The following is a 27081-nucleotide window of genomic DNA, read 5'->3' as shown; positions in this document are numbered from 1 at the left end:
AATTTAATTTCTTAATAAAAAGTAGCATAATAAAAAAGTGTTAATGAACTTAGAAAAAATATTTTTTAATTTAAAATTGATTAAAAACATAATTTAATTAAAATAAAAAATTTAAGTTTCACTTAATAGTTAAACAAGTAACTTGTTCTCTACAATCTCTTCTAGATTTTTGGATTTTTAATTTATTAGACAATACATAACCCAAGAACGATGCTAAGATGGATAGCATTTAGCTTTGCACCATTACAAATGTCCCAAGACTCGTGTATGTCACTTAACAAAAAATATACATCGCATTTAAGAGTGATAAAACTAATAAAATGTAACAAAAATAGTAAAAATTAAGATAAATAATAAAGTAAACATAAATTTATCTCATAACATGTAACCCGAAAATAGTTTGGGTTGGAATTGGTACCACTTGGCCCAATTGATATTGTCATAAGTCACCTACTACAATTTCATTTTACACACATATACCTTTCCCCTTCTCATCCCTCTCATGTAGGCCATGTGGCTCCCCCCTCTCCCTTTCCCCTCTCTTTATGACACATCCCAATTACTCTTAACTAATCTTTCTTATTACACATCCCTCTCCTAAAATTTCTCTTATTACTCTTAACTAATCTCTAGATAAACAAATGCTTGATTTTAAGATTCGAGAGTCCAATACCCAAATGTTTCTTAAAATAGAAAATTTGATGTAAGAATTAATAACTTTCTAAATTTTGGTAGATTATATCTCTTTCTAGAAATTATATTTAATAACTTAATTTAATAAAACAAAAGGCTAATAAAATTCATTTTATTAGTTACTAAAAAATTAATAGGAATTGCATGTTGATCAAACTATGTTTACTTAGTAACTTAATTAAATCAAGAAAATTTTATTAGTAAAAAATTATTCTATTAGTTAAAATCAATAGAAGTTATTTTTAATAAATACAAATAATAAAAGCTAATAAAAATTATTATGGATGGTTCGAACAGTTCCCAGTTTTTTCGGTCTGACCATCCGGTCTGGTTTGATTTTGAAAACCATGGCTAAAAATACACAAACATGTTCAGTTTTGCACATTCAAAATTGGGACTTTGGAGTCTGGTTAAAGACTAACTTCTTTCAACTTCCAATATTTGGCCAAATGGATTGAGGAGAGAGAGGGTTTTTTGCCTTTTTCCTGTTTACACTTAGGGGGCATACTTTTTTTGGATTTTGAGAGGGGGGGGGGAGTTGGTTAATGGGATTTTGGTTCCCATTGACCAAGAATCCCATGTTTTTTTTTTTTTTTTTTTAGATTTATGTGGGGACCAGGGAAAGTTTATTTACCCGGGTAAGTGATACCCATCTCCTAGGTGAGTAAGTAACTTTTCCACCTAGGGGAAAAGTTGCCAACACTTGAATGAGACAACAATGCCCCTTTTAATAATGGATTTTTATGGCTAAAATGGTCATTGGTAAGTATTTTTTTACCAGGGGCCTTAAGACAATGATACAATAAAATTGAGACCATGATATAATTGTGTTCCCACCAATTGCAAAATAAAAAATCATTGGCCATTTAGCATAAAATAAGTAAAATAAATATGCCATATAAATATAAAATACTAGGAAGATATATAACCTAATCTCGGGGCAGATACACGAGTGTTCTCAGCATGGCTTTTGAATATTCGTTGACTTGGATGGTTGGACCGTTCGGTCCAGAAACTGGCTAGGAGAACAGTTTTTGGCCATTTTTTAAGCATTTTTAAATTGCATCGGACTGATTTGCTCGGACGAACCGCTGACCAAAAACCGGTGGGCAAAGTGATTCCGGTTCCGGGTCAGCTTTTAAACGTTGGTTCTGTAAAATGTCTCTGGTGTTCTCGATTTCGCGGGTCGGATCCAAAACGGGGTGGATCTGATTGGTGTTACTATAAACGACCCGACTAAAATCCACTTCTCCATTGGCGAACAAGCCGTTAGAAGTCCTCCCCTAACGAACTGGGTTCTTACTTCTTACAGTGAAGCGCGAATTACTAACCGCGAATCCGAGAGAAACAACCCAACGAACTATAAGTATACTTCTCTCTCACTGTCCCTGTTTTTAACATCCATCTGGGTTCCGACGTCTTCGTCGACGAAATTCTTATATACAAGACCCCAATTCGGTCTCCACCAGGTACAAATTTTATTAATTCGTTTTATTTTTTGAAATTATTAGGTGTATCTTTCATGGTCCATTAAGCAGTTTTTAGGGTTTTCTGTTCGGTGGGATCTCACTGTTTTACGGTTTCTTCCGGTGATGTGATTGAATCGACCTTATGGCTTCTATGTTAGGGTTTCTATTTTTACTACAATTTGAGTTTTGCAATCTCATAATCTTATTATTTTGGGTTGTCTGAGAGATCTCTTCCGCAATTTCTCTGCTGTGAGATCTTCCACATCCAGATTTGCAGTATTTTTCGTGGATTTCGACATCGGAGGAATGGAGGATTAAACGTTTTTTTCCTTTTCCCGCGTCAATTTTGTTTTGTTTGCTTGAGCATTTCTTTTTTTTTTTTTTGCGCCAAATATTGTAAATTTCTCCTGAAATTTCTCTATTTATAATTGATCAAAAAATCATTTATTTATAAATTCACCTCTAATAGAATATACTATCAGCAATATTGATAACCAAGTTGAAATAGTATGGCTTACTTCTGGTTGGTTCTATCGAAGCTGGACTCACTCTGGCTTCTAGGAAAAAGAGAAAGAGGGCTCATGTATTTCTGTAGCTTTTTCCCCTACCAATTGATTGGGATTTGCAGATTTTATGGTTTTAAAAGCTATAATACGTTCTATTTAATTTTTCAGTTTGATTCCCAAGTTTTCCTTTTATTTATCTTACGTTTTTTTTTTCTTTTCTGTTTATGCTCATAAAATGAGGAGTAGGAAGATTAAATTGACATTTAAATGTTATGTAGAATGTTGGTCATATTATCTGTTTTTCATTAGCATTTGAATGCATAAATTCATATATAAAAGGGACCATTGTCAAATTTATTTTTGGTAGGTAACAAAGGGTGAAACATTGGAATAGGAAACTGGCTGCTAGATTGGATTCTGATTATGCCTGAATTTCCTAATGTTCAAGATTCTTTTGGGTCTGATTTCTGGGCCACTTTGGAATTTTCATAGAGGCTGTATTAAGTTGTCCTTTCTTTTGGTAGGGTGTCTCCTCATCACCCTTTGATGCTCTATGCACTCTCTACTTCTTATTTATAAATTTTCTTTTTTATTTATTATAACCAGAATGAAACTTATATTAGTGCTGAAAGGAATATATAATTAACTTATTCATTGAAGAAGGTGTTGATTGGTTGGTTGATAATAGAGAGAGTTGCTGATCCTATAGAAATGAAATTAGAAAGTTTATAAAAAATTCAGCGGGTACCTAGAAAATGGAAAATTGCACGGCTGATGTATTAGCTAAAGACAATTATTTCAGCCTGCAGAAAGACAACTATTTAACAAAACCATCATTACCAAAAGGCCAGCAATTGAATGATTTCAGGCCAATCAGCTTGGTTACCAACATTTATAAAATAATTGCTAAGGTGTTGGTGTGTTGCCTCTAAGGATTAAGAAAGTTCTTCCACTGATTATTTATCTCTCATTACGAAGGGGCCTTTATTCAAGACATATAGATTGTGGGTCATATTCTTATTGCAAATGAACATGTAGAGGCCCAACGAAGATCTAGGAAAAAGGGAGTGGCAATTAAGTTGGACTTGGAGAAAGTTTATGATCTAGTGGGTTGGGAGTTCTTAATTAACATTATGAGAATTTGTGTTTTGGAGAATTGTTGTGTAAGTGGATCAAAGGTTGCTGGTAAACATGTCACTTTTCAGTGGTTGTGAATGGATTGGTGGTGGACTTTTTTTAAGCCATTGTAGGTCAAAACAAGGAGATCCCCTCTCCCCTTTCCTTTTCATTTTGGTGGCAGAGGTTCTTAGTAGGTTGATCTCTAGGGCTTGTTAGTTGCAACTTTTAAAGGTTGGGTGGTGGGGAGAGATAGAGTGGTGGTTACCCATCTCTAGTTTGCAGATGGCATTTTGATTTTTTGTTATGGGGAAAGCAGAAATGGGGTTGAAAATTTGAAATTAGTGGTGAGTCTCTCTGAAAGAATGTCTAATTTAAAAATCATTTAGAACAAGAGTGCGGTGGTTGGTTTAAATGTTGAAGAAGAGGAATTAGGCTCACTAGTTGAGGTTTTGGGGTGTGAAAGAGGGGAGTGGCCTTTAAAATATTTAGGTTTACCTCTAGGTGGCAACTTGTGGTCTTTTAGTTTTTGGAATCCAGTCTTGGAGAGAATTGAGAAAAGATTAGCTGGTTGGAAAAAAAAGGAATTATAACCTCATTATGCGGGAGAATCACTTTGATAAAATCCACTTTGGTTAATCTCCCTATTTATTTCATGTTTGTCTTTAGGATGCCTCAAGCAATTGCAAGGGAGTGGAGAAATTGATGAGAGAAGGTGGTCAAAAGAAAGAAGGTGTGTTGGGTCTAGGAAGCATTAGTAAGAAAAACCTTGCTCTTTTAAGTAAGTAGTTGTGGCATTTTCCCTTGGAGAATGAAAGGTTGTGGCATAAAGTGGTTTCAAGTGTTCATGGATTTTCTAGGGATGGATGGGATGTTGGTATTCTACAAAGGGCTAATCAAGCTGCACCATGGAAAGAAGTGCATGATATTCTCCCTCAATTCCTTGGGCATATTATGTATGATTTGGCTTTTGGTAACTGGATTAGATTTTCGGAAGATGTGTGGGTTGGGGATTCCCCCTTGAAAGATGTGTTCCCCCCACTGTATGCTCTCTCAAACCTTAAAAGAGAAACCTGTGTCTGAAATTTTTTGGGTCTCCTTCCTCCTTTGGGGTGGGATGGAATTTGGAGCTAGTGAGAAACCTTAGAGAGTCTGAAATCTCTTCAGCATCTAGCCCATTGAATATTTTGGATAACCTGGTTTTTGATGCTTCTGTGGATGATAGTGAGGTTTGGTCCCTCAGTCCTTCAGGGTCGCTTACTTATAAACCATTTTCTCTTCCCTTGTGGCCACCCCTTCTTCCTTTTCCTTTCATGTGAAAAAAGTTCGAAGTGCCCCTATCCCACCAAAAGTGCCTTCTGTTGGGAAATTTAACATGGATGCATCAACATGTGTGATCTTCTGCAAAAGTAAAGGCCAAATCGGTGCTTGTCTCCCAACTGGTGCATTTTGTGTAAGTTGAATGGTGAGACTGCTTCCCACCTCTTAATCTCATGTCCCTTTGCTTGTTGTGTTTGGGAATGGTTTTGCTTTCCTTTTGGTTGCAGGTGGATAGCGGTAGTGTGGATAGTTTGGGAAGAGAGGAACTTAAAAATCTGTGAGGATAGGGAAAGAAACAAGGAGGCCATGGACTATGGAGACTTTTTTTTTTTTGATAAGTAAAAAGAAAATTTATTAAAAAAGAAGAAAAAACAATTACAACCTAGGACAGTGTTGAGAGAACACCTCCATAAGTGCAAATAAACTACAAGCATCCAGATCCCAAACAAAAGGCCTGCAAATGACTAACACCCCAACTAGCCCAAAAGAAAACAGCAAAAACCAGCAGCCAATACAAGAAGTAAGCTCTAGAACAAACCAACTAAGCCTGGGAACCAACATAGAGCAGCCACAGACATCCAAGCCTCACACTCTCACCTGCATCAAAATCCACATCTTCCTTCACTCTTCATCAACAAAATCTAATTCCGATCCTTCACCTTCCTCCCAATTCTCACCCCCTTCTCCAACTGCATTTCACTTGTTATCAGACATTTCTGAAGTCTAGAATTAGCCTTAGGTCCTTTCCTTTTGTAAGTTCTCTTAAATCTGCAACATGGACCATCCCCAACCAGCCTTCCTTGAGACGATGAAAAACCTTGGTTACATGAACAAGCTGCCCGTTACCAGAACCTCTCGTTTTTCTCAAGTCCTCAACCTTGTGGTTCACAGAGTTAGTCAACTTCGAGTCCGCTTTGACTCTTCTCCTGCTTAGCTCCATCCCTAGCTTTCCTATCAAAATTGAAGACCACACACCTTCTTCTTTAACCACCCTCTTAGAGTTCTTGACACTTGTCACTTCCCCTGCTTCCTGTACCATTTCCCTGCTGTTAAAACCACACAAGAAAACCTTAGTCTTTGATGGATTTCCTTCCTTATCAGGATTTTCTTCCATTTCAGCTCTTTCCGCCATTCCATCACCCTCCTTAATTCCTTATGAAAATTTGAAAGTTTCTTTCTCAGAGTTAATGGCTGAATCCTTGACAACAACTCTTTCTTGTGTTCCACCTTCTTCAGTAACCCAAGGAAGAGCTTGAGGAGTTGTCTCTTTTGAACTTATTACAGCTTCCGGATGTTTTGCGACACTTGATTCTTCTGATCCCACAAATTTCGTAATCATCCACTCCCAGACCTCCTTCTTCCTCTTCCTATGAATGTTGAAAGCTCTCAAAGTATTTTGTTTAAAATCTTTTACCTTCTTTGCCCTCAGGTATAGAGTTGTATCCTTCCTCGCCCTTCTTCCTCCCTTGAACGACCATTTTTTTGATCAGCAACACAAAATTGATTCATTAGATTAAAAAAACATATACAACAAGAAATTGTAGGCAGAAAACAAGAAATCCTCTACGGTCTCCCACGTTTCAGACAAACATCACGAGCAACCTTTGGGGTGCAAAAAGCTAAGGAAATGGTAATCACAAGGCTGATTCTAGAAGGGGACTCAAAAATAGTCATCGGTTGGTTGAAAAAAGGAGATGGGGTATTACGGCTATTTAGAAATGAGTTCAGGTGGTTCATGTTGCTGTCAAGACAAGTGCAAATTCATGTAAGATGGGTTAGAAGGTCTGCTAATGGGTTGGCAGATGGATTAGCTAAGCAAGGTGACATCATTTGTTTTGGGCTCAATGTTAACAGGGTAGTTGGGTTTTATTGTTGTAAAGGGTTTTATTTCTAACAACAACTTGTTGTAATATCTTTTTCTTTAAGTCTCAATAAAATTCTTTGAGTTTCTGATAAAAAAAAACACTAACAATTGATCCTGCCGAGCCCAGAAAAGCAGTGGTGTATGGAGTCTCCTAAATGGATAGAGTAGACCTTGCTGACTTTGACACTTTATGAGTGAGGGATGCTTTTACAAACTATTTTTTTCTCCACTCTTTCTTTTTGACATAAACGAACTTCTCTTATGCCTATATATCAGATGATGTTAGAATTTACAAGGTATTGAATTTTTATGATTGAATACTATTGCCCAAACTTGCTCTTGAGTCCAATTTTTTTGTTCATGTTGCTGACTCTAGACATGCCTCAAAATGTGGGTTTCATGCTTGTATCTGTGAAACATTGCAAATAAGTTCTGGTGGTTTGCTCCTCTGTCCTCCCTCTTCTTAGGAGCTCGGAGTGGTATTTCTTGACCATGTTCTGCTTTTATCTTAGATTCTGTCAAGATCATTAATCCCTTATCCATATTGTTTGCTAAAGTATCCAAGTCAAGTTCATTTCATGAATGCTCTAATTATATTAGCATCCTTATCAAATTCATTTTAGATGTTGATTTTAGGTTTTATTTTCATCTTTTCTGTTTACTTGATGCCCCATAGCATTGGATTCAGCTGGATTTGGATTCTATTTGTGTTTTGACAGATTGTGAAGGAAATGATGAGACTCCAAACATATGCGGGCCTTAGTTTAGTTGGTACACTTGCTGTTATTTATCATGCGTTTAGCAGTAGGGGTCAATTCTACCCAGCCATGGTGTATCTATCCACCTCCAAGATCAGTTTGGTGCTTCTTTTAAATATGGGTCTGGTCATCATGTGCATTTTGTGGCAGTTAACCAAGTGTTTGTTCCTTGGATCTCTACGAGAAGCAGAGGTTGAGAGATTGAATGAACAGTCATGGAGGGAGGTCATGGAAATTCTTTTTGCAATCACAATATTCCGACAGGACTTCTCTGTTACATTTCTTGCAATGGTGACTGCTCTCCTGTTAATTAAAGCTTTGCATTGGTTGGCCCAGAAGAGGGTTGAGTACATTGAGACAACTCCATCTGTTCCCATGTTCTCTCACATCCGGATTGTTTCTTTCATGGGATTTCTTTTTGTCCTGGATAGTATCTTCTTGTACAGTTCTTTGAAACATTTGATACAGACATGGCAGGCTTCTGTTTCTATTTTTTTCTCATTTGAGTAAGTTATTTATGCTTACGCTTCTGATTCTTTGTGTGTTTAGACCAAAATGCTTCTTGATGTTGTTTGCTTTGTTTGGCAGTATGTTTCTTTACTTACTGTCATTTTTGAGTATTTATGGGCATAAATATTTCTTTGTTTTTTACTATAGCTGTCTGCAGTTTTCATTTACCTTTATAATATATAGTGGAATTCATGAATGCCTACATGTATATGTCCATAAGATGACATAGTTAAAGAATTTCCTAGGTCATTGACTTGCCTAGCTAGGGTCTCTGCCAATTACATTAGGATCTAGGCTGTTTATGGTCATTAAGCATTTTATAAATATAAGATGTGATGTTAGTTCTATTATTCTGGTAAAATGTAATTATATAATTAAATAAATAGTACATTGTTTTTTTTTGATAAATAAATATTTTTTTATCAATAACCAGAATTTTGTTAAAGAAGAAAATTATGAATACTGCATCCAAGAGAAGGGGTAAACTCTCTTAGCCCTCCCCAAGGATAGACAAGGTACAATCAAAGATTTACAAGCATGCCCACAATGAATGAACCCTTCTTACCCCCTGTTTAGCTAAGGCATCAGCAAAGGAGTTAGCACTCCTTTTAACCCACTGAAGTCTTATTTCCATGCCCCTTGACAGCCACTTAATTTTTTTTTTTTTTCATTTGCGTATTCCCTTAAGTCCATTGTCTTCTTTATCCAGCCAGCCAATAACTACTTTGGAGTCACCTTCAATGATTAGATTATGTAAATTTAGTTCTTTTGCTCTTCTTACCCCTTCCAACACAGCCAAGACCTCCGCCCTGAGAGAATCACCAACACCTACTGACTCAGAAAATAAAGTCAAAACCTGTCCTTCCTCATTCCTAAAGACAATGTTTTTAAAACCGACCCGGAGGTTGACCTGGTTTTCCCACCAGGTCGCGGGCCACCGGTTTGACCAGGCGGGTCGAACGGTTCAGTCCGGTGATATAATTAAAATATTAAAAAAAGTATATATTATATACCCGAGATGTGCCGCTTGCCGGTGAGCCTGCGATATACACAGTCGCCGCTTGCCGGCGAGAAACAAAGCTATGAAGCCTGTGATGTTGTGCTGCCCAAAGCCCCAAACTCGGCAGTCTGGTGTCGCCCAAACAGAGAAGAATAGCTGATAACGTCGCCCAAACGTGAGGAATGAGTATGGCGTTTAGCTAGGTGTCTCCGGTGACTGGAGATCAGATTCTGTCGATCTTCTTCAGCCGTCCATCCTCTTCGTGAGTTTGTCCTCTCCTGTTCTAAATCTTGCATAAACCCTAGATCTAGAACAGAGGAAGTGATAGAATATGTAAAAAGAGAGGAACATATTAACCTTGTTCTCAGGCCCTGTGGAAATAGGAGACTAATAGAGCTGAGATTTTAGCGGCGATACAAGGTATTCAGATTGCAGAACAATTAGGGGTTCAGCACTTGGTAGTTGAAGGAGACTCTCAAATTGTGGTGGGATGGTTGAAAGACCCAGCTTCAGCCATGTGGCAACACAGAGATTTATTAAGGAGAGTAAACTGGCCTACAAGAAATATGGGTGGGAAGATCAGCAAACACCTTAGCGGATGGGTTAGCTAAGCAGGGGGTTACAAGGGAGCAGCTATTTTGGGCTGCTTTGTAATTTTATTTATGGTTAATTCTGTTTTATTTTGATGTAATACTTTTCTGAAGAGGTAACAGCTCTTGCCTCTTCAGTGGTGTTTTTTCTGAATTAATAAATTTCTTCATTCATCAAAAAAAAAAAAATGTAAAAAGAGAGGGGGGGCTCGAGTTGAGACTTTTGGGGGATTTTACAAATTTTTAAACCTAAAAATGTAAAAAGAGAAGGGGGTCGACAGTTGAACCGTTGCCCGCTTATCGGGTCACCGGTTCAACCGTCCGGATCATCCGGTTTGCTGACTTATCAACGGTTTTTACGAAGATACTGGTTTTATGAGAACCAGACCCGGAAAGTCGACCGGGTGATGGTTCGAACGGTTCGACCGTCCGGGTCAACAACGGGTTAAAAACCTTGCCTAAAGACACCTCCAATACCTGAAGGTCCTAGGTTACGTCCACTGCTTCTGTCAAAATTTAGCTTAATAAACCCTTCAACTGGTGGAGACCACAATGGAGTAGATCAGTAGAAGCATCTTTCCTTGGTGCTGATTTAGCCACTTCCAATTATTAAGCAACAAACCTGTTGAAATATCCTCAAATAGTTTCAGGGATTTCACCCAATGTAACACTCTAATTGTAATCACTTCCACAATTGCACTGAAGCTCCTTTATTTATTGATAAATAAATAAACAGTACATTGTTATAAAGTTAATCTGACAGGAGAAAGCAATTCTGTGATTAATGTCCTAATGGAGTGGGTGGAACCAAGAGGAAGGTGGAAAGAAACTAGAGATAGATACATGAAAAATAAAACATGTTTTTTATTTTTATAGAACAGTAGCTGTAGAACATAATTTTTTCGTAGGCATCTATTTTGGGTTAGGGCTGTATCCAGTCTACCCCTCCCAAGACCCCAGATAGCTGCGACCAACATTGGGTAATGGCATTTTGTTTATTATAAACACCTTTATAAAACATACAAAAGTTGGTCCATGAGAACCAAATAATCCACCACCAGTGTTGCATGGACTTGGTGGACATGGGAATTGGAATCTGACACATGTCTGGGAATCCGACTCAGTGAACCCCAAAAAGTAGGATTCATGGACAAGTCTCACATAAATAATATTTTATTATATGTTAATATATTTTTAACATTATTTTCTAAATTCATAAAACTATGCAAGCACAACAACTTAATAGTTAAATTACTTGTACAATTGACAAGTTCAACTTACAGCCTTTTAACTATTTGCCATGTGACCACTAGTTTTTTTTCAGTATTTTCCTAATTTCAATGTTAATTGGAAAAAATTCAATAAACAATGGATCACAAGTTGTGTTAATTTAACAATAAAAATACTAAAGTGCCATATTAGACATTTTAAATGGTTGGACCACTATTAATATAGGTGTTTAAAGTGAGGATCACAAGTTATGTGTAAATTGGAAAGATGCAAAGACTAAAGTGCCATATTAGACAATTTGAATGGTTGGACCACTATTAATAGAGGTGTTTAAAGTGAGAATTTGTCATTTGGAGAGTTGGACATAAATCTGCCTGCTTTGCACTGTAGCATAGTTGGGAACAACTCATGGACATGTATCGACTTGTGAGTCCCCTCCAAAGGTGGGGTGTCCTGTGTCCGTGCAATACTGGTTTCCACAAACAGTAGCTAAGGTGTAGAACTTGCCACCTCTTTCTGTCTATTTCATGTTTTTCCAATAAATCTGCCAAATAACACCAATCTCTTGCTGCAGACATTTTCAAAATGACTGAAGACTCTAGCATATAAAATTTTAGACCTCTGATACAAAGACCCAATTTCCAATTTTCCATGGCCTACCCTATCCTAGAGTCAAATTCCATCATCAAGAGCCAATGTCCTGTCTCCTTGCACATGTTTCAAGACTAGGACTTTTCTTAGATGAACGGCCTACTCCACCAAGGCTTTCAAAAAAAGTGTCAATTGCATATTGCAGATGAGTGATTCTATGTCTTTGACCACCCATTTGAATCCTTGTATTAAGCCCAATTCAGCTCCCTAAATAGCTTACTCAAGACTTCTAATTCCAACACAAAGAGCATGGGAGATAATGGATTGCCCTGCCTTAGTCTTCCAGCCTAATCAAATTAAAATTATTGACATATAAGGTAAGGTCCTGATTTTCATCTAGGTCATGACTGATGTTTGTAACGAGGACCACAAGCTTGTTGGCTTCTTCTCTATAAACGTGTCTGACTTGGATCCTCCTCCTTGAATCAGCAAAACTTTTCCGAATGTCTTCAATGATGAACAAAGAACCCCAAGGGGGCTTCACTTTCTCTTGATGCAATCTATTGTCAAATGTCAACAGGGAGTCCCCCTCCACAATGATGTCAGAGCAATCTAAACTAATTGCTGCTTCAATTGCTTCCTTTGCCACTCGAACCTCTGCCACTGTGATGGAGCACCTTTCTATCCTCTTTACAATTACTTTAGCCTCTTTGACAATTATTTTACTATGGCTTTATATGGGCTAGAAATAAGACTAATAGGTCAATAATTTTTTGACTCAGGAGCCCTTCCACTTTAGGGATTAAAGAGAGAAATGTTGCATTTGCACTTTTCTCCATAATATTTTCAATTGTCATTGAAAACTCCAACATATTTATCATATCTTTAATCACTAACCAGCATGCATTAAAATATGCTACAAAGCCATCCGGGCCTGGTGCTGTATCACCATTCATGGATCTCACGCTTCCTAAATCTCCTCTCTCTCTCTCTCTCTCTCTCTCTCTCTCTCTTTCTCAATCATTAACAGAGATTTCATTGATTCAATTTAATTGGGAATACAGTATACACTATGCAGCAGGGTGATCAATCCATCCCTATTGAATTTCAACAACTCAAATTACATTTTTTTTTGTTTTTTTGATAAATTACAACTCTGCCCACAACATTTGTTCTCTATGAACCAAGGTTTAAAATGTTGATGTTGATGGAAATGTCGCTTACCAAAATATAGGACATATGTCGGAAATGTCAAAAATGTCGAGGGGAAATATTGTAAAAATTAGACACTGTGGAAATATTATGAAATATGTGGAAATGTGTAATGATATTGTTTAAAATGATAAAAGAAGCATAAATACATATTTCTAGACTATTATCTTATTCCCAACCGTTATATAAAGCTAAGAAACTAAGATCAATAACAAATTAGTAAATGACGATTTACTGATTTATTATGCATTTTGATGTTTTTACAAGGTTATCTGATATTTTCTTTTCTTATTTTTAATTCTGGTTTATTATAAATTCTAATATATTTATTTCACACTAGTAAATAGAAATACATTTATTCTGATTTTTTAAATATTAAAGTTATAATACATTATCTTTTATTATAACTTTAATAAACCGATTCTCCTTTTTGTAGTATTAAGATTATGATAAATTCTGATTTCTTATAAAACTTAATGAATTTATTATGATTTTTAATACTAAACTTATAATAAATAATGATTTATTATAAAATTTAATAAACATTTTCTGATTTTAATAAATATTTTAAAAAATACTAACTAGTTAATATTTTATTACTTGAAAAATATTTTATTTTTATATTATAAAGTAATTAATTTATTCTTTTGTTTTTATATTTTGTTAATTCTTTTTTATAAATATTTTATTTGAAATATTACATAGAAATTATTAATGGAATAATTTATATTAGCAACATTTCGCGATATTTAAAACCATGCTATGAACCCCTTATTGGCTAGTGAATCATCCAACCTAGTTGCAGATCTCTTGACCATCTAAAAGTTGTTCCCAATTCTCTTGCCAACCTCTCTTAAGTTTGTCTTTAAACCCAAGCACCTTCCCCAAATCTCTTCTTCCTCAAAACCTCTTGTAACAACCTTGCCTTTCATCCTCCAATTTATCCAACTCCAAGTCCCCATGAATCATTATCCAGACAAGAAGCTGATTTTGTGAACAGTTTTCAGTAAAAAAGTGCTTAGAGCTTCTTTGATCTCCCTTAGGTCGTCTACTAGGATCTTTCCCACCTTCAGCCTTATCATTAGGGGTGTCAATGGTATTCGAAAATCAGATTGCGAATTCGATATTCGACGTAACTGAATCGAATTCGAATAATTCAAATATCTAATCGGTCGAATTCGGATATCCTATTCTTACCGAATAGTTAGTTGGATTCGAATTCGGATATGACCTGATTCGGTTCAATAAATATCCAAATTCGACCGATTACTTAATTCTTATATATAATATATAAAATAGTTTATATAATTTATATATAATAATTAAGTTATATAAATAATTTTTATATTTTTATATCAATAAAATTTTTATTAATTATCTAAAATAATTAATTAATCGAATTCGAATCAAATCGAATATTTGAATACTTAATCGGATTCGGATTCGGATATTGAATCGAATTCGAATATCGAAATTTCTAATTGGATTCAGATTCAGATATCGGAATTTCTAATTGGATTCGAATTTGGATATCGGAATTTCTAATCGGATTCGAATTCGATCTGCTTACACCCCTAATTATCATATAGTATCTTTTTTTTTCTTATCCCTTGCATATGCATGCATGATAAAAGGACATGTTTCTATCTACAGCTTTCAACCAAATCACTCTAGATTTCTGCTTCCAACAGACCTCTTCATAATGAACGATCTTCTCCAACTCAGTTCTGAGGTCTTCTTTCTCCAGTCATGCTTCTATAGGAATGAACCCATTTTCCACTTCTCCTCCATGTTCTCCAGTAATCTCGTTTTTGTCAACACTTCCTTTTTATGGCTTCCACCATTCCTAAATACATTAGCATTTTAAGAAGCTGTAATTTTCAATGACTATGAGATCTACTCTTCCTTTCTCATAAAACCTCATCAATGTTTTGCTCTACCATTTGTAAAAGTTTTGGGTGCTCCAGCCACATCTTTTCAAACCTGAATGGTTTAGGGTCATCATTGAAAGATACCTCTCAGTAAAATTGGTTTGTAGTCAGACAATATCATTTGCAATGATTCTTGAACCAAGTTCTCTGATTCATCTCCCAACCCCTATCAAATAGAAATCTGTCCAGACTCCTAAAATTATTGGTGACTAACCATTGGACCACATGTATTGGGTACCTGTCAAAGTCACTCCATAAATAAATAAATTTCCTAAGACTCCCCGATGTGATTCATTATTGTTTAAATAAATGTATCGATCATAGGAGAAAATCTCCTTAATTTCTACCCAAATTCTAATTTCCTAAAGCATCATCAATCATGATACAGATTTTCTAATAAAGATAAAAACCATACTCCTAGATATCCTAATGACCTTGTTGCAGACCTATGCAAGTCCAAATAATTCTTTAAATCTATACTACTATTAAAAGTGTGAATGAGAGTGTGGAACTTTTGTTTGACCAAAATACCTCAGTTTTTGAATTTGGTTTCTCTTTAATTGTAAGGACAAAAATGTAATTTGAACAACCACTTTTCTCCACATTCAAATCCCTCATTAAGTTTTATATTTAAGGTATTAACATTCATTGAATCCTATTCTTACTAGAATATCCCTACATTTCTCCTCATTCAATTCATTTAGGCTATGTTTGGTTTGAAGGAAAAGGTAGGGAAAGGAAGGGAAAGACAGGGAAACCAATACAAGGGTTGTAAAGGTTTCCCTACCTTTCTCTTCCTTTCCCTACCTTTCTCTTCCTTTCCCTACATTTTCCTTCAAACCAAACATAGCCTTAGGGTCATAGTTGTCAAGGCGACAAGGCGCCCTTGGAGGCTCGCCTCGCCTAATTGCCAAGTAGTTTTCTGTAGCGTGTTATAAATAACTTTTATATTCTTAATTTTTTGAGGTTATAAATATAAAATAGACATTTTTAAACTAAAATATTCATTTTGTGTGTTTATATACTAATTTCTTTTTATGATTTTCTTATTTGTTAGGGCTTAATCAACACAAACATTGCTAAATGCTGTATTGAACCCTCAAAGACTTCAAAACCTGAACTAATAAGCAAGGAAGAACATAAAATGTTGTCCAATCAACACATTTTCTTATTTTTCTTTACTAATTTTGTGTGTTTATATACTAATTTCATCTTCTTCTTCTTCTTCTTCTTCCACCTTTTCTTTTCTTCTTTTCCTATAAAAGAAATAAGGGGTTCAGCCCCTATATATATATTTTTTTAATTTTCTTTTCTTTCTTCTTTTTCTTCTCACGAATATGTTGGAATATGTTGATTTTCTATACTTTAACATGAAGTGTATACTTTTCTTATGAAAATTATGGATATTTATTAAGGAAATATGATTATGGATCCTAGGGAACTACCATAAGATACATGTTTTTACTAAAAAAAATCCATCGCCTTGGCGCCTTGAAAACTATGCTTAGGGTATTAACTCTCATTCTTTCATTGAATCCTATATTAATTAACCATATTAAAGAAAAATAACTGTGATAAAAAATACTTGTTTTTATTGATGATAGAAATAAAATACAAATTTAAAACCAACGCAAAAATTTTAGTTTTTTCTTGTTTGGTGGCAAGTCAACAATTCAACCTTTTTGGGTCAGATGTGTAAACCCTTGATGTCATAATTAAATATTAATAATAATAAAAATTAATAAAGATGAAAGCACACAAAAGTCTAAAAATACGAAAAAAAAATTTAGAAAACATTTGGGCACATCTCTAATATCGTATATTCATCATATATTAAACAAAAATAAGTGTGACAAATAAGAACATTTTTATAGGCACAGAAATATAAAAAAATTGCAGAAATTTTTGGAACATATTATTTACTATCATCATCAAAAACTGCCATGTGCACACTTACTAGTGTATTATATATTATAATATTCTAGAGATCTTTTAGGGCCCATGACATCTCTATGCAACATTTTTCCTATTGCATTTGTATGGGCTAGCTGGACATGCCCCAAATTCACAATTATTTTAGTATTTTGCCCTTATTATTTTTGCTTTTAAGGGGCTGATCCTAAGTTTTTGGCTACCTCAAAATGTTCTAAAGCATTTCCTGGTAATATAATAAATGATCAGATATACAAAAACAGTCTAATCTTGAACTTTATGGAATAGAAAATATTTTTCATACTTTTTCTTTCTTTTCTATCAATTGGTTTATAACTAAATATTGTTCTGTACCATCAGTAGTATCACCAATAAAAAAACAAAATATTATTCTTGGGTTTCTGCCTATGCGTTCCTTTGTTTACTTTTTTAAGTAACCATTTTGGTTTTCCTAAATAATGTTTTTCAGGTACATGATACTAGCGACAACAATAGTGTCAACATTTGTAAAATATGTTTTCTATGTTAGTGACATGCTGATGGAAGGACAATGGGAGAGAAAGGCAGTTTACACCTTTTACTTGGAGCTTATCCGTGACTTGCTTCACTTATCTATGTACCTGTGCTTCTTCTTTCTGATTTTTGTGTAAGTAACTTGTTCAACATTGGTTTTCCATTTGGAGGTATACACATGTAGATCCAGTCATAATACATAGCGACAATGAAAAACTGATCTATTGACAATGACATAGCGACAATGAAAAACTGCAAATATAGTCATTGCTAAAAATAGTTGTACTGCAAATATAGCCAATTAGTTGGGGTTGGGTTGGGTTGGAGTGACTTAAGGTTGTGTCTGGGTTGGATTGGTAATCCTATTGTATGAGTCATTTTATAGTTTATATTTATAATATCATAAAGTATAAAAAATAAAGTATGCATATTTTTTCAAGGCTATTATTCAGTACTCTTTTTGCATGCCTAGCTCTGTAAAGGCCCTTCTTGAAAGTTGGAAAGTTGGGGGTATGAGCAAAAAGGGTAGGATCTTGTGGAACACAATTCCTTTGGCAGTTCTGTGGTCCATTTGGAGGGAGAGAAACAGGAGGATTTTTTATCAAAAGCAGCTCCAGGTAGAAAAGGTGATAAACTTAATTATAGATGATCTTAGAGGGTGGCTGAGTACAAATTTGCTTTTCAAGGGGGATGTTTTGGCTTCACGTGTGGCAGTGATTTTTTTAGGGTTCTTAAAGTTTGTTTATCTGTACAGTGAGAAGTTATACTTGTATATATCTTTTTGATTAATACAATTTTACTTTACCTCTTCAATTAAAAAAAAAAATTCTTTATAGCCCTAACTTCCTACTAAATTAATTTTCTTGCCATTTTAATTGTGTTTTCTTATTTATGTAATCATTTCCTATCATCCTTTATTGATTTTTTTTTTTGATCAATAATACTTTCATTAACTCATCAAAAGAAGATTTACAATAGGAAGACAAACACACTTATCTTCCAAGAGCAACAAAGAACCTCAAGAAAAGAGAAAAAAGAAAGAAAACACACTATAGTTACAACTTAGCCCAAAAAAGTGAATCCCTTTCTGCCCCTTGTTTAGCTAAACCGTCAGCTAGGGAATTATCTGAATCCCTTTCCGCCCCTTTATTGATTCTGGAGCTGCTTTTATCTTAGGAATTATGGTGTGCCATTGCATTTGATTCGTGAGCTCTATGAGACCTTTCGTAACTTCAAGATTCGTGTTGCTGATTATATTCGGTATCGGAAAATCACTTCAAATATGAATGACCGTTTTCCTGATGCAACACCTGAAGAACTTAATGCGTGAGTTATTTTCTTGGCTTGCCTCTTTATGTCTGTTTTTATCTTTTGATTATCTCACTATATTAAGCCTTTTGAAACAATTTTGATGTATATGCAGTAATGATGCTACTTGCATTATTTGTCGTGAAGAGATGACCACAGCAAAGAAGCTCATCTGTGGCCACCTTTTCCATGTGCATTGTCTTAGGTCATGGTTGGAGCGACAACATACTTGCCCAACATGCAGAGCGTTAGTTGTTCCACCTGAAAATGGGACAAATATGGCTAGTGGCCAACATGGAGCACAGACTGAGGTTCATCAGCAGGGTAAGGTTTTTAGTCAGTTGGCTGGTTTGTTTGCTTTATCATACTTCTGTTGATGTTAGGGTGTTGTACTGCTATCTTTTCTTAATTGTAGTTATGAGTAATTCTTTTATTCTTTTCTTTCATTTTTTTAATCCTTTAATCTTTTATTTCTTAATTGCATATTTGCATTTATGTATGTATGCCAACGGTGTTCTGGTCTTTATATGTTGTATAGGGAGGTACCCTGTTACTTCTGGATCTCTCTCAATTGATTCATCTCTCCTTTATTCTTCCCTCTTCTCTTTTTCTCTCCTCACATTTAGTTTCTTACTTTTTCTGAATTATTTAAAACAAATATTTTTTTTTTATCAGTAACAGTCAAGCAATTTTATTGATGTTTATAACCATTATACAGGTTTACATGGTAGGAAGTACTGTAGACTACCTCATATCTTTAATAAAATTATCATTATTTATCCAAATAAGGTACTGTAGACTTCCTCATGCTATATACTCCAAAGAAGTTACATTAGGCTCCCCTTGGACCCCCACCCAAATTAACCCCTTGCCTGGCTAAGGCATCACCCATGCTGTTTGCACTTCTAGGAACTTATTGGAATGTGACTGTCATTTCTTCAACCATTGATCTGACTTCCTCAGCAAGTATCTATATGCCCATGTTCCCTGAGTATTATTCCTTAATCATCTCACCACTTACTTGGAGCTCCCCTCCACTATTATATTTCTGTAGTTTAGGTTCTTGCTCAATCTTAGCCCCCGTAAGACTGCCATCAGTTCTGCCCTGGTTGAATCTTCATGACCAATGGGTCCTGAGTAGAGTTCCATTACAGTCCCATCTGATTATCTGAACACCCTCCAATACCTAAGTTCCCTGGGTTCCCTAGATTGCAGCTGTCAAAGTTCATCTTAATATTTAGTAAGGCAGGTTGCATCCATAATGTGCTTACTTTTGATCTAGCTGTAGATGAATTGGCAATGATCTGCTAGTTTCACCAATGGATATATGAGCAAAATTTGGTAAAAGCTTTTACCCAATGTACAACCCTTGCCATAATTGTTTCATAACTGCTTTAGTTAGGCATTTATTGTCAAATATCTTCTTGTTCCTTTCTTTTCATGCTGTCTACAGTATGACTGCTCTCGTACATCTCCATGGTGGTTTTATCCTTCTTCCTAGTTGTGGAGAAATAGTATGTCTTGAACAAATTCCTCAAGTTAGATATGGGGTTCCACCTATAGTAAAAAAAAAAAAACAAATAGCAGTGACAAAAGAACAGGAGATTAGCAAGTCTGAAGCAGTCTCACAACTTGCTCTGCAAAGAAGACACATTAGGAGAGAGGAACAGCAGTTAGGTCCTAACTATGTAAGGAATAGGACCTCCCAAAACAGCCTTAATAAGAAACTCTTGAATCAAAGATGGATCAAGGGAGAAGACAATGAACAAGGAAGCACGAGAAAAAATGCAAAGTGCAAGAAGTCTACACTCTACAGTCTTTTAGACACGTCCAAAAAAAGCTCTCCAGAGGCTCGATAAGAGAGGACACAATACAAACCTCATCATCTATAAGGCCTCTCCAGAGATCAAGCCAAAAATTTGTTCTATTCCTAAATGGACCTCCTCCCTAGTGAAGTGAAGAAACCAAGGAAGAGATTTCTTTTCAAGGAGTAGCACAAGTGGATCTAGCAACCAATCCTACATCCCATCCATCAGCCACATGCCATGAACACTCTTGATTATCTCATGCCACAACCTATGAGTTTTAATCGGGAATCTTCACAGCCATTGACTACCAACTTCCCCATGCCCAGTCCCCCTCCATCTTTCTTCTGCATCACCCCCTAGTTTGTTAAATGATCTTTTTTAGAGGTTCTTGGCTCCCCAAAAGAAGTCTCTCGTAATTTTTCTAACTTTTTTGCAATCAAGGTTGGTATTTTGATTACTAAGAGGAAATAAATGGGTAGGTTGGATAGGGTATGTTTATCAAGGTAATCCTTTTCCCTAAAGAAGTATAGCTCTTTTTCCAATTGTTTAGTTTCTTAGAAAATCTTTCCACAACGGGGTTCCAGAATCTATGTGGCTCCAGGGTCACCACCCAAAGGTAGCCGAAGGTGCTTTATAGGGCATTCTCTTCTTGCACATCCTAACACAATGGTCTATCTCTCTATCTTCGGTACCTCCATGTTGACTGATTCCCACTGTACAACTCTTCCCTAGATTGACTTTTATGATAGGTAATTTTTCAAAACATTTGATCAAGGACTGTAAGTTTCTATCTCTTTCCACCTTAGTGTCTTAACAAAAGATAGTAATATCATTAATTCATTAGTAAACTACAAGTGTGTAATCTTCAGGGTCATCTTGCCTAAGTCCTCTTTTAGCAGGAAAGAAGTCTTTAATACTACCGTTATCTAGGATTGAGTAATGGTATGAACTAAGGCACACCTTTATCCACTTCTTCTGTCCCCAAATCTACACTTTTACAAAGCCAAGTCTGATAAAGACCAATCAACTAACTCATAGGCTTCTTTTAGGTCCAACTTGCATACCCATTCTTTCTTTCCTCTCCTTTTCATACCTTGTACACACTCATTGGCCACCAAAATTTGCTCTACTATTTATCTACCCATTACAAAGGCCCCTTGTGCTTGAGAAATTATTTTATAGAAGTTACTGACAAGGCTGAAGTCTAAAATCCTTGGGATGGGCAGTTTCATTATTTTCTGGGATTAGAGCCACAAAGATTAAATTTGCCCCTGCATTGGTAGTGGCTCTGTTAAGAAATTTTCCAAAGGCTCCAATCAGATCAATCTTGAAAGAAGGCCATTGTAAACCCATCAGGCCCAGGTGCTTTGTCTCTCGCCATAAATTTTAGGTGAATTATTTGAGGTTGGATTGGGTATAAATTGGAGATTTTTGCACTTGTGGAGGTTGTGACAGGTATGTTTCAAGCTTTTCTTCCGGAATTGATTGGGACAGTTGTGCATTTTGCTGCCTAGGAATGTTCTAGTTTTAAAGGAATTGCATCCTAGAGAATGGAGATTGACTCTTATAAAGAGTCTTTGAACTTCATATAAATTTTTGAAATTTAGTTTTCTCTTCCATTCCCTATGACTCTTGCAATTGATTGACAGCATGTTGAAAAAGATTAAAAATATGAAAGTTATCAGTTGGCTATGGGAACTGGGAAGTACATCCTAATGGTTTTATTTTTGTTCTTTACTTTTTTACACTGACCAGACACAGGAACTGCTGGTACATCCTCTCAGGGTTCAGTAGATGATGTAGTGGATGACAACTTGAGGCGGCATCAGGCTAGGCTACAAGCTGCTGCTGCAGCTGCTTCAATCTATGAGAAATCATATGTATATCCTTCTCCAAATACTTTTTCATGGTATGGAATGTCTGTTTTCAATTTTTCACGAGTATTAAGATGTTAGTAACTTTTTCACTGTTGATGGCTTGTTAACTCATTTAAGTGGCAAAGTATATTTATTTTTTGGTCCTTTTGGATGGTTTACATAGGTTGGATTTTTTTGTTGCTTAGAATATGCAGTGCAAGTAGAAGCAAGCACTGTATGTTTGTTATAGGTGTGCAGTTCCACAAAATAAGTGATATTGGTATCATTTGGTGCATGGTTTACACCTAGAAGCCTTTTTTGGTACCACTAGAAGTTCGATTTTGGAAAACCCTATGCTGAAAATTAGAAATGAGACTACAAATCTGTTGTTCTGCGTGTACATGGTATGGGGTACCGCAAGGATTTGTCCCTTTCCATTGTGTATGACATTATATTCCCCCTGGAACCAGCTCCCAAAAGAAATGCGATTTAGTTGCTCCTTGTCTTGAAAATGAGCCATCCATGCTATTTGCACTTCTAGGAGCCCAGTGATAAGTGACTAGCAATTCTTCTGTCAATGATCTGACTTCTGTCAACAGGTATCTAAATATCCATGTTCCCAAAGCATTATTTCTTAACCAGCTCACCACTACCTTGTAATCCCCCTCCACTGAGATATTTCTGAAGTTTAAGTCCCTACCCAATCTTAATATTTAGGACTGCTAACAATTCTGCCGTAGTTGTATCTCTATAATCTCCACATCCAATAGGCCCTGAATAGAGGGCCATAAGAGTCCCCTCATGTTTTCTGAAAGCTTTACCAATGCCTGAGCTGCCCAGGTTTCCTAAACTGCTGCCGTCAAAGTTCATTTTGATGGAAATAACTATTAGTTCACCTCCTTTCGGATTACACAAGTTTACCTCTAAAGTGATTAATCTTTAATTGGTCAACAGGATTGAAAAATATGGAGTGATGATATGATGCTGATTTCAGATGGCTTTTAATATTGGTGACTAAGAAAGATGTTTGTGCCAAAGAAGTTTCTGGATTGATGTATCCAAATGAGTTGCAATTGACTTGAATTTGTTTATCAATGGTAAAGAGCTTGGCCTAAACAAATATGGTAGTAGACATGGTTAAGTTCTGAATTCTTTTGTTTATGGGAGACCCTAAATTGGGGTCCATGTTGCATACCATGTGGTTGGTGTTGATAATTTTGCTAAAAGCATCATCGTTGTCATCTTAACTTTGCCCCAACTATATGGGTTGGCTACATGAATCCTGTTCCACCATTCTGTTTTGTTCAGTGTCATATCCATTGTTAAACTATGGGCTCTTAAATCATTTCTCACTACTTCAATCTATGCTTGTTTGGTCTGCCCCTAGCTCTTCTAGCCCTTTCAACATGTAATAGATCACTTCTTATTGGTCTATAACCTCTCCATGTGACCAACCATCTTAGTCTACATTCCTTCATTTTACCACCTATTGGAGCTACTTTTAGGTTCTTTCAATTGAGTTCATTTTTTTGTCTCATCCTTGCTGGTTTTTCCACTCATCTATTTTAACATTCACATTTCTGCCACACTCATTTTTTGAACATGTTTCTTAACACAGAATCTAATTCTTAAGCATTGTTTTATGGATCCTTGAGCTTTTCATTAGAGAAAAGAGGGTATCAACTTCTTGTGCTATTTGTTGTAAAAAGTATTGCAGGACTCGTCACATTATTTTTCTTTCTGCTTATAGGTATCCTGGATATGCTTTAATTCCCCAGGCATATATGCCTTCAGCAAACTCCTGCACTATGGATTCAGATGGAAATGCATCTGGGGAACCACACAATCAACAATTTGCAACCCATGGTGGACAGTCAAACTTTGTGTATCCTCTGGCTCCTCACTGCCCATTCATCCCTCTTCAGTCTGCTGGTGCTAATTTTACAGGGCAGAGGCTGGGTACTGATCTAAATGCGGAATGTTCTTGCCTGGAATCACAAGAAAGATTTATTCTGCACCAGATTGAGGTACAGTGCTCCAGTTATCTAGTGGAATTCTTGATCCCCCTTTTGGTTTAATTAAAATTGTGGCTAGCATTCTTGATTCTTCTTTCTGATTCTTTAAATTATGTTCAAATACCATGCACTAAGTAGAGCATTGGGTGTTTATTTATGAGACACCATTTGGTCAACGTATGTATTGTATGGCTCTGCATGATGAAAAATTGATTTAATATCTTTACTTTTTTTTTCCTGAGAAGATGTAGTATAAATTTCATTATCAAAAGAGAGGGGCATCTCCCCCCCAGATACAATGAAACAGTTCCTATACAGTGAAAATGTAAAAAAGACAGAAACTATCACAATAATATCCTTACTATGCCGACTTATGTAATGTTTTCTGGGCAATATGGTGGGCTTTTTGGTTATTGAGTGTTCAGATTATCATCTTGTTTTTCCATTGTTGGAGCTATTGTTAAGGGTGGATAAGACTGTCTCCACAAACTTTTAATAGGCACTTTGACATCTCAAAAAAAAAAAAATCCATAGATTTACCTAGGAGAGAGGTAAGAAATTGTACTCTTCAAATCTAAAACATAAAAATTCATCTTTTAATGATTCCTTTGTTATTTTTGTATTGTATATAACGCCTACTTCATCATTTAAAGCTTTTTTTTTTTGACAAAGGTAAAGTATTAAATTGTATTAAAAGTGAAATCCAAATACATCAGCCCATGTACAACGAGAGCCTGTACATTGGGAATATACAAAAAGACCTGAGAAATCAGTGGAAAGAAGGTCCAGTGTGCAAAAAAAGATAAAAGCTGGACACCATTGAAAACCCTTTGTACACTTAACCAAGAACACAGAAAGCCTATAATTTTGTTCTTAGCTGAAGCTAAATCAGACCATTTGTTGTCAAAATTTTAACAATTGCTTTCCTTCCAAACAAATAACCCACAAGATGGCAATTGGAAAAATCCTCCAAAGCAGCTTGCCCCTTAAGTTCAAGGCCTTGATTGTCCACCCTTGCAGAAGCTGAAGGACTGATTCGAGCAGGCAAGAACGAACACCAAAAGCAACACCAAGCCATTTCTCACAGCTGATAAGCTACAGTGGATGAAAAGGTGACTGGAGGATTCAGGGACCTCATTGCAGAAAGGACACAAGATACTAGGAAGATGCATTCCCCTTCTGAGCAGCCGGTCTGATATTAGGCATTTACCTAGAACTGCAGTCCAAACCAGGAAGGCTATTTTTTAGGGTATGTGGGATTTCCAGATTAAAGCCCAAGGGAAATCAGTGTTCTCTCTAGAAACAAGGTTGCTGTAGAAGGATTAAGATGAAAGCTTGCCTGATAACTCCCAAGACCAGATTCTTTCATCATAAGACTGAGGGTTGGGCTTTATACTTTGAATGAGGCTTAATAGCCCAGTCAGTGGATTGTTTTCCTGATCATTGAGGTTTCTTCTAAAAGTAGGGCCCCAAATTATTTCACTATTCACTAAGTCAAAGCAGTCTTCAACTACAGCATCCTTGTCTTGTGGAATATCTAAAAGAGAAACATTTTGCTCAAAGCAAGGTTCCCACACCATTTATTATGCCAGAATTTGATGTGGTTACCTTTGCCAACCTTGCATCAAATGCTCTTAAAGAAATCAGGAAGGATAGTAACATTATTTCTCCACCAAGCACATCCCCTTGGGCGTAGACCAGGGCCCGAGTCCCAATCAAGGTTTGTGAGCCCATACTTATCCACAAACCACAATGATCCTTCTGCAGAGACTGCTTCTCTTTTGCTGAATCTTTAACACCTTTGTTAACAACTTTAATATTTCTGATGCCTAAACCACCAACTTTTCTTGGTTGGCACACAGTTTTCAAATTCACCAAGTTGAGTTTAAATCTATTCATCCAACCAGCCCATAAAAAATCCTCATTTTCTTCTCTAGAAGCTTTGCAACACTTACAGGGATTTGAAATAATGATAGGTAATAAATAGGGAGTGAAGACAATACACTCTGAATCAAAGTAAGTTGTCTTCCTCAATTTAACCTACAAACCATTAGCTTGACCATTTCTTCCTTTTGCCCCTTTGAACACTGGGGATATATTCATCTTGTGGTGTTTGTGGGCTTATTTTGATGTATATAAGGGGTCTCCATATCTAAGGGGTTTAAGAGGATTAATTTGTGCTAAATTCACATAAATTAGAATATTTGATGAGATTAATCCAAAAGAAAAAGAGCCTGGTGGGTTTTAGACACTATCACAGTTCAATCATATTTTACAGCATATCATGTTTTAGTTTCCCTTCACCATGGAATCTTGTTTTCCTAGTTATATTGACACTGAATTACTTGCAAGCAACTACTTCAATTCTGCTCTTTTTGTTAGGCAAAATTTCATCTTTTTTATTTATTTGTCTTTTTATCTGTTCCTGCCAGATTCTGCAAAACCAACAGAAGCTTTTGCGACAGCAAAAACCTGACGAAACCATGAACATGACTTCCACTTCATCAGATAGCAAGGGAAAGGCCAATGCATCTCCATCCTCATTCCCATCTGTTTCTGACTATGGTCATCATGGAGAGGATGAGAAACAGTAAATATTAGTCTTCATACTTGTTGCAAAGCGATTTGAAGCTTGTAGAGAAAATGCAGGGTCTTTTTTCTTTTTCTTGTCTCCCTTTTTTTGCTCCTTTATCTCCCTTGTTGTTGCTCCCTTATTGTGCATATCAGTTTTTTTATGCTATCCTGTAGCTATTCTGTAAATATATATATTCAAAGGGAGTTTCAAATTTGCTGGCTGTCATACTTCGACAGTGTTCTTACAAGCTAACCATAAGATTTCAATTTAATCTGATTGACCCA

General features: G+C 36.0%; 1 protein-coding gene across 5 annotated transcripts; it reads left to right on the top strand.

Moving 5' to 3' along the window:
* The first annotated feature begins 1984 nt into the window (after positions 1-1984).
* On the top strand, positions 1985-27081 carry LOC104611420 (ERAD-associated E3 ubiquitin-protein ligase HRD1B-like). 5 transcript variants are annotated; one of them, XR_016083905.1, is made up of 9 exons: positions 1985-2162; positions 3036-3188; positions 7688-8232; positions 17192-17368; positions 18412-18561; positions 18659-18867; positions 22107-22260; positions 23162-23304; positions 23958-24096. XR_016083905.1 is itself a non-coding variant. In XM_088900670.1 (9 exons), exons 2-9 carry the CDS (start codon positions 3108-3110, stop codon positions 26814-26816), a joined length of 1665 nt encoding a protein of 554 aa, XP_088756796.1. In that variant the 5' UTR covers positions 1986-2162; positions 3036-3107; the 3' UTR covers positions 26817-27081. The 5 variants fall into 5 exon arrangements, 4 of the variants coding, with proteins under 4 accessions (XP_088756796.1, XP_088756795.1, XP_010276745.1 ...); XM_088900670.1 differs by lacking the exon at positions 23162-23304 and adding an exon at positions 26655-27081 and having other exon boundaries at positions 1986-2162; positions 18749-18867; positions 23958-24234; XM_088900669.1 differs by lacking the exon at positions 23162-23304 and adding an exon at positions 26655-27081 and having other exon boundaries at positions 1987-2162; positions 22113-22260; positions 23958-24234.

Source organism: Nelumbo nucifera, chromosome 3 (genome assembly GCF_055504915.1).
Source record: "Nelumbo nucifera cultivar China Antique chromosome 3, China Antique-T2T, whole genome shotgun sequence".
NCBI lineage: Eukaryota > Viridiplantae > Streptophyta > Magnoliopsida > Proteales > Nelumbonaceae > Nelumbo > Nelumbo nucifera.
The sequence above is the reverse complement of the archived record's forward strand: the minus strand, read 5'-3'. Positions and strand labels throughout refer to the sequence as shown.

Bases quoted from the DNA above. Each gene is read 5' to 3' on its own strand.
- LOC104611420 (XM_088900668.1), top strand. From the start codon at position 3,108: ATGTTCAAGATTCTTTTGGGTCTGATTTCTGGGCCACTTTGGAATTTT. The intron at 17,369-18,411 runs GTAAGTAACTTG...CTTTTATCTTAG, and splicing joins TTCTTCTTTCTGATTTTTGT to GAATTATGGTGTGCCATTGC. The intron at 18,868-22,106 runs GTAAGGTTTTTA...TACACTGACCAG, and splicing joins GACTGAGGTTCATCAGCAGG to ACACAGGAACTGCTGGTACA.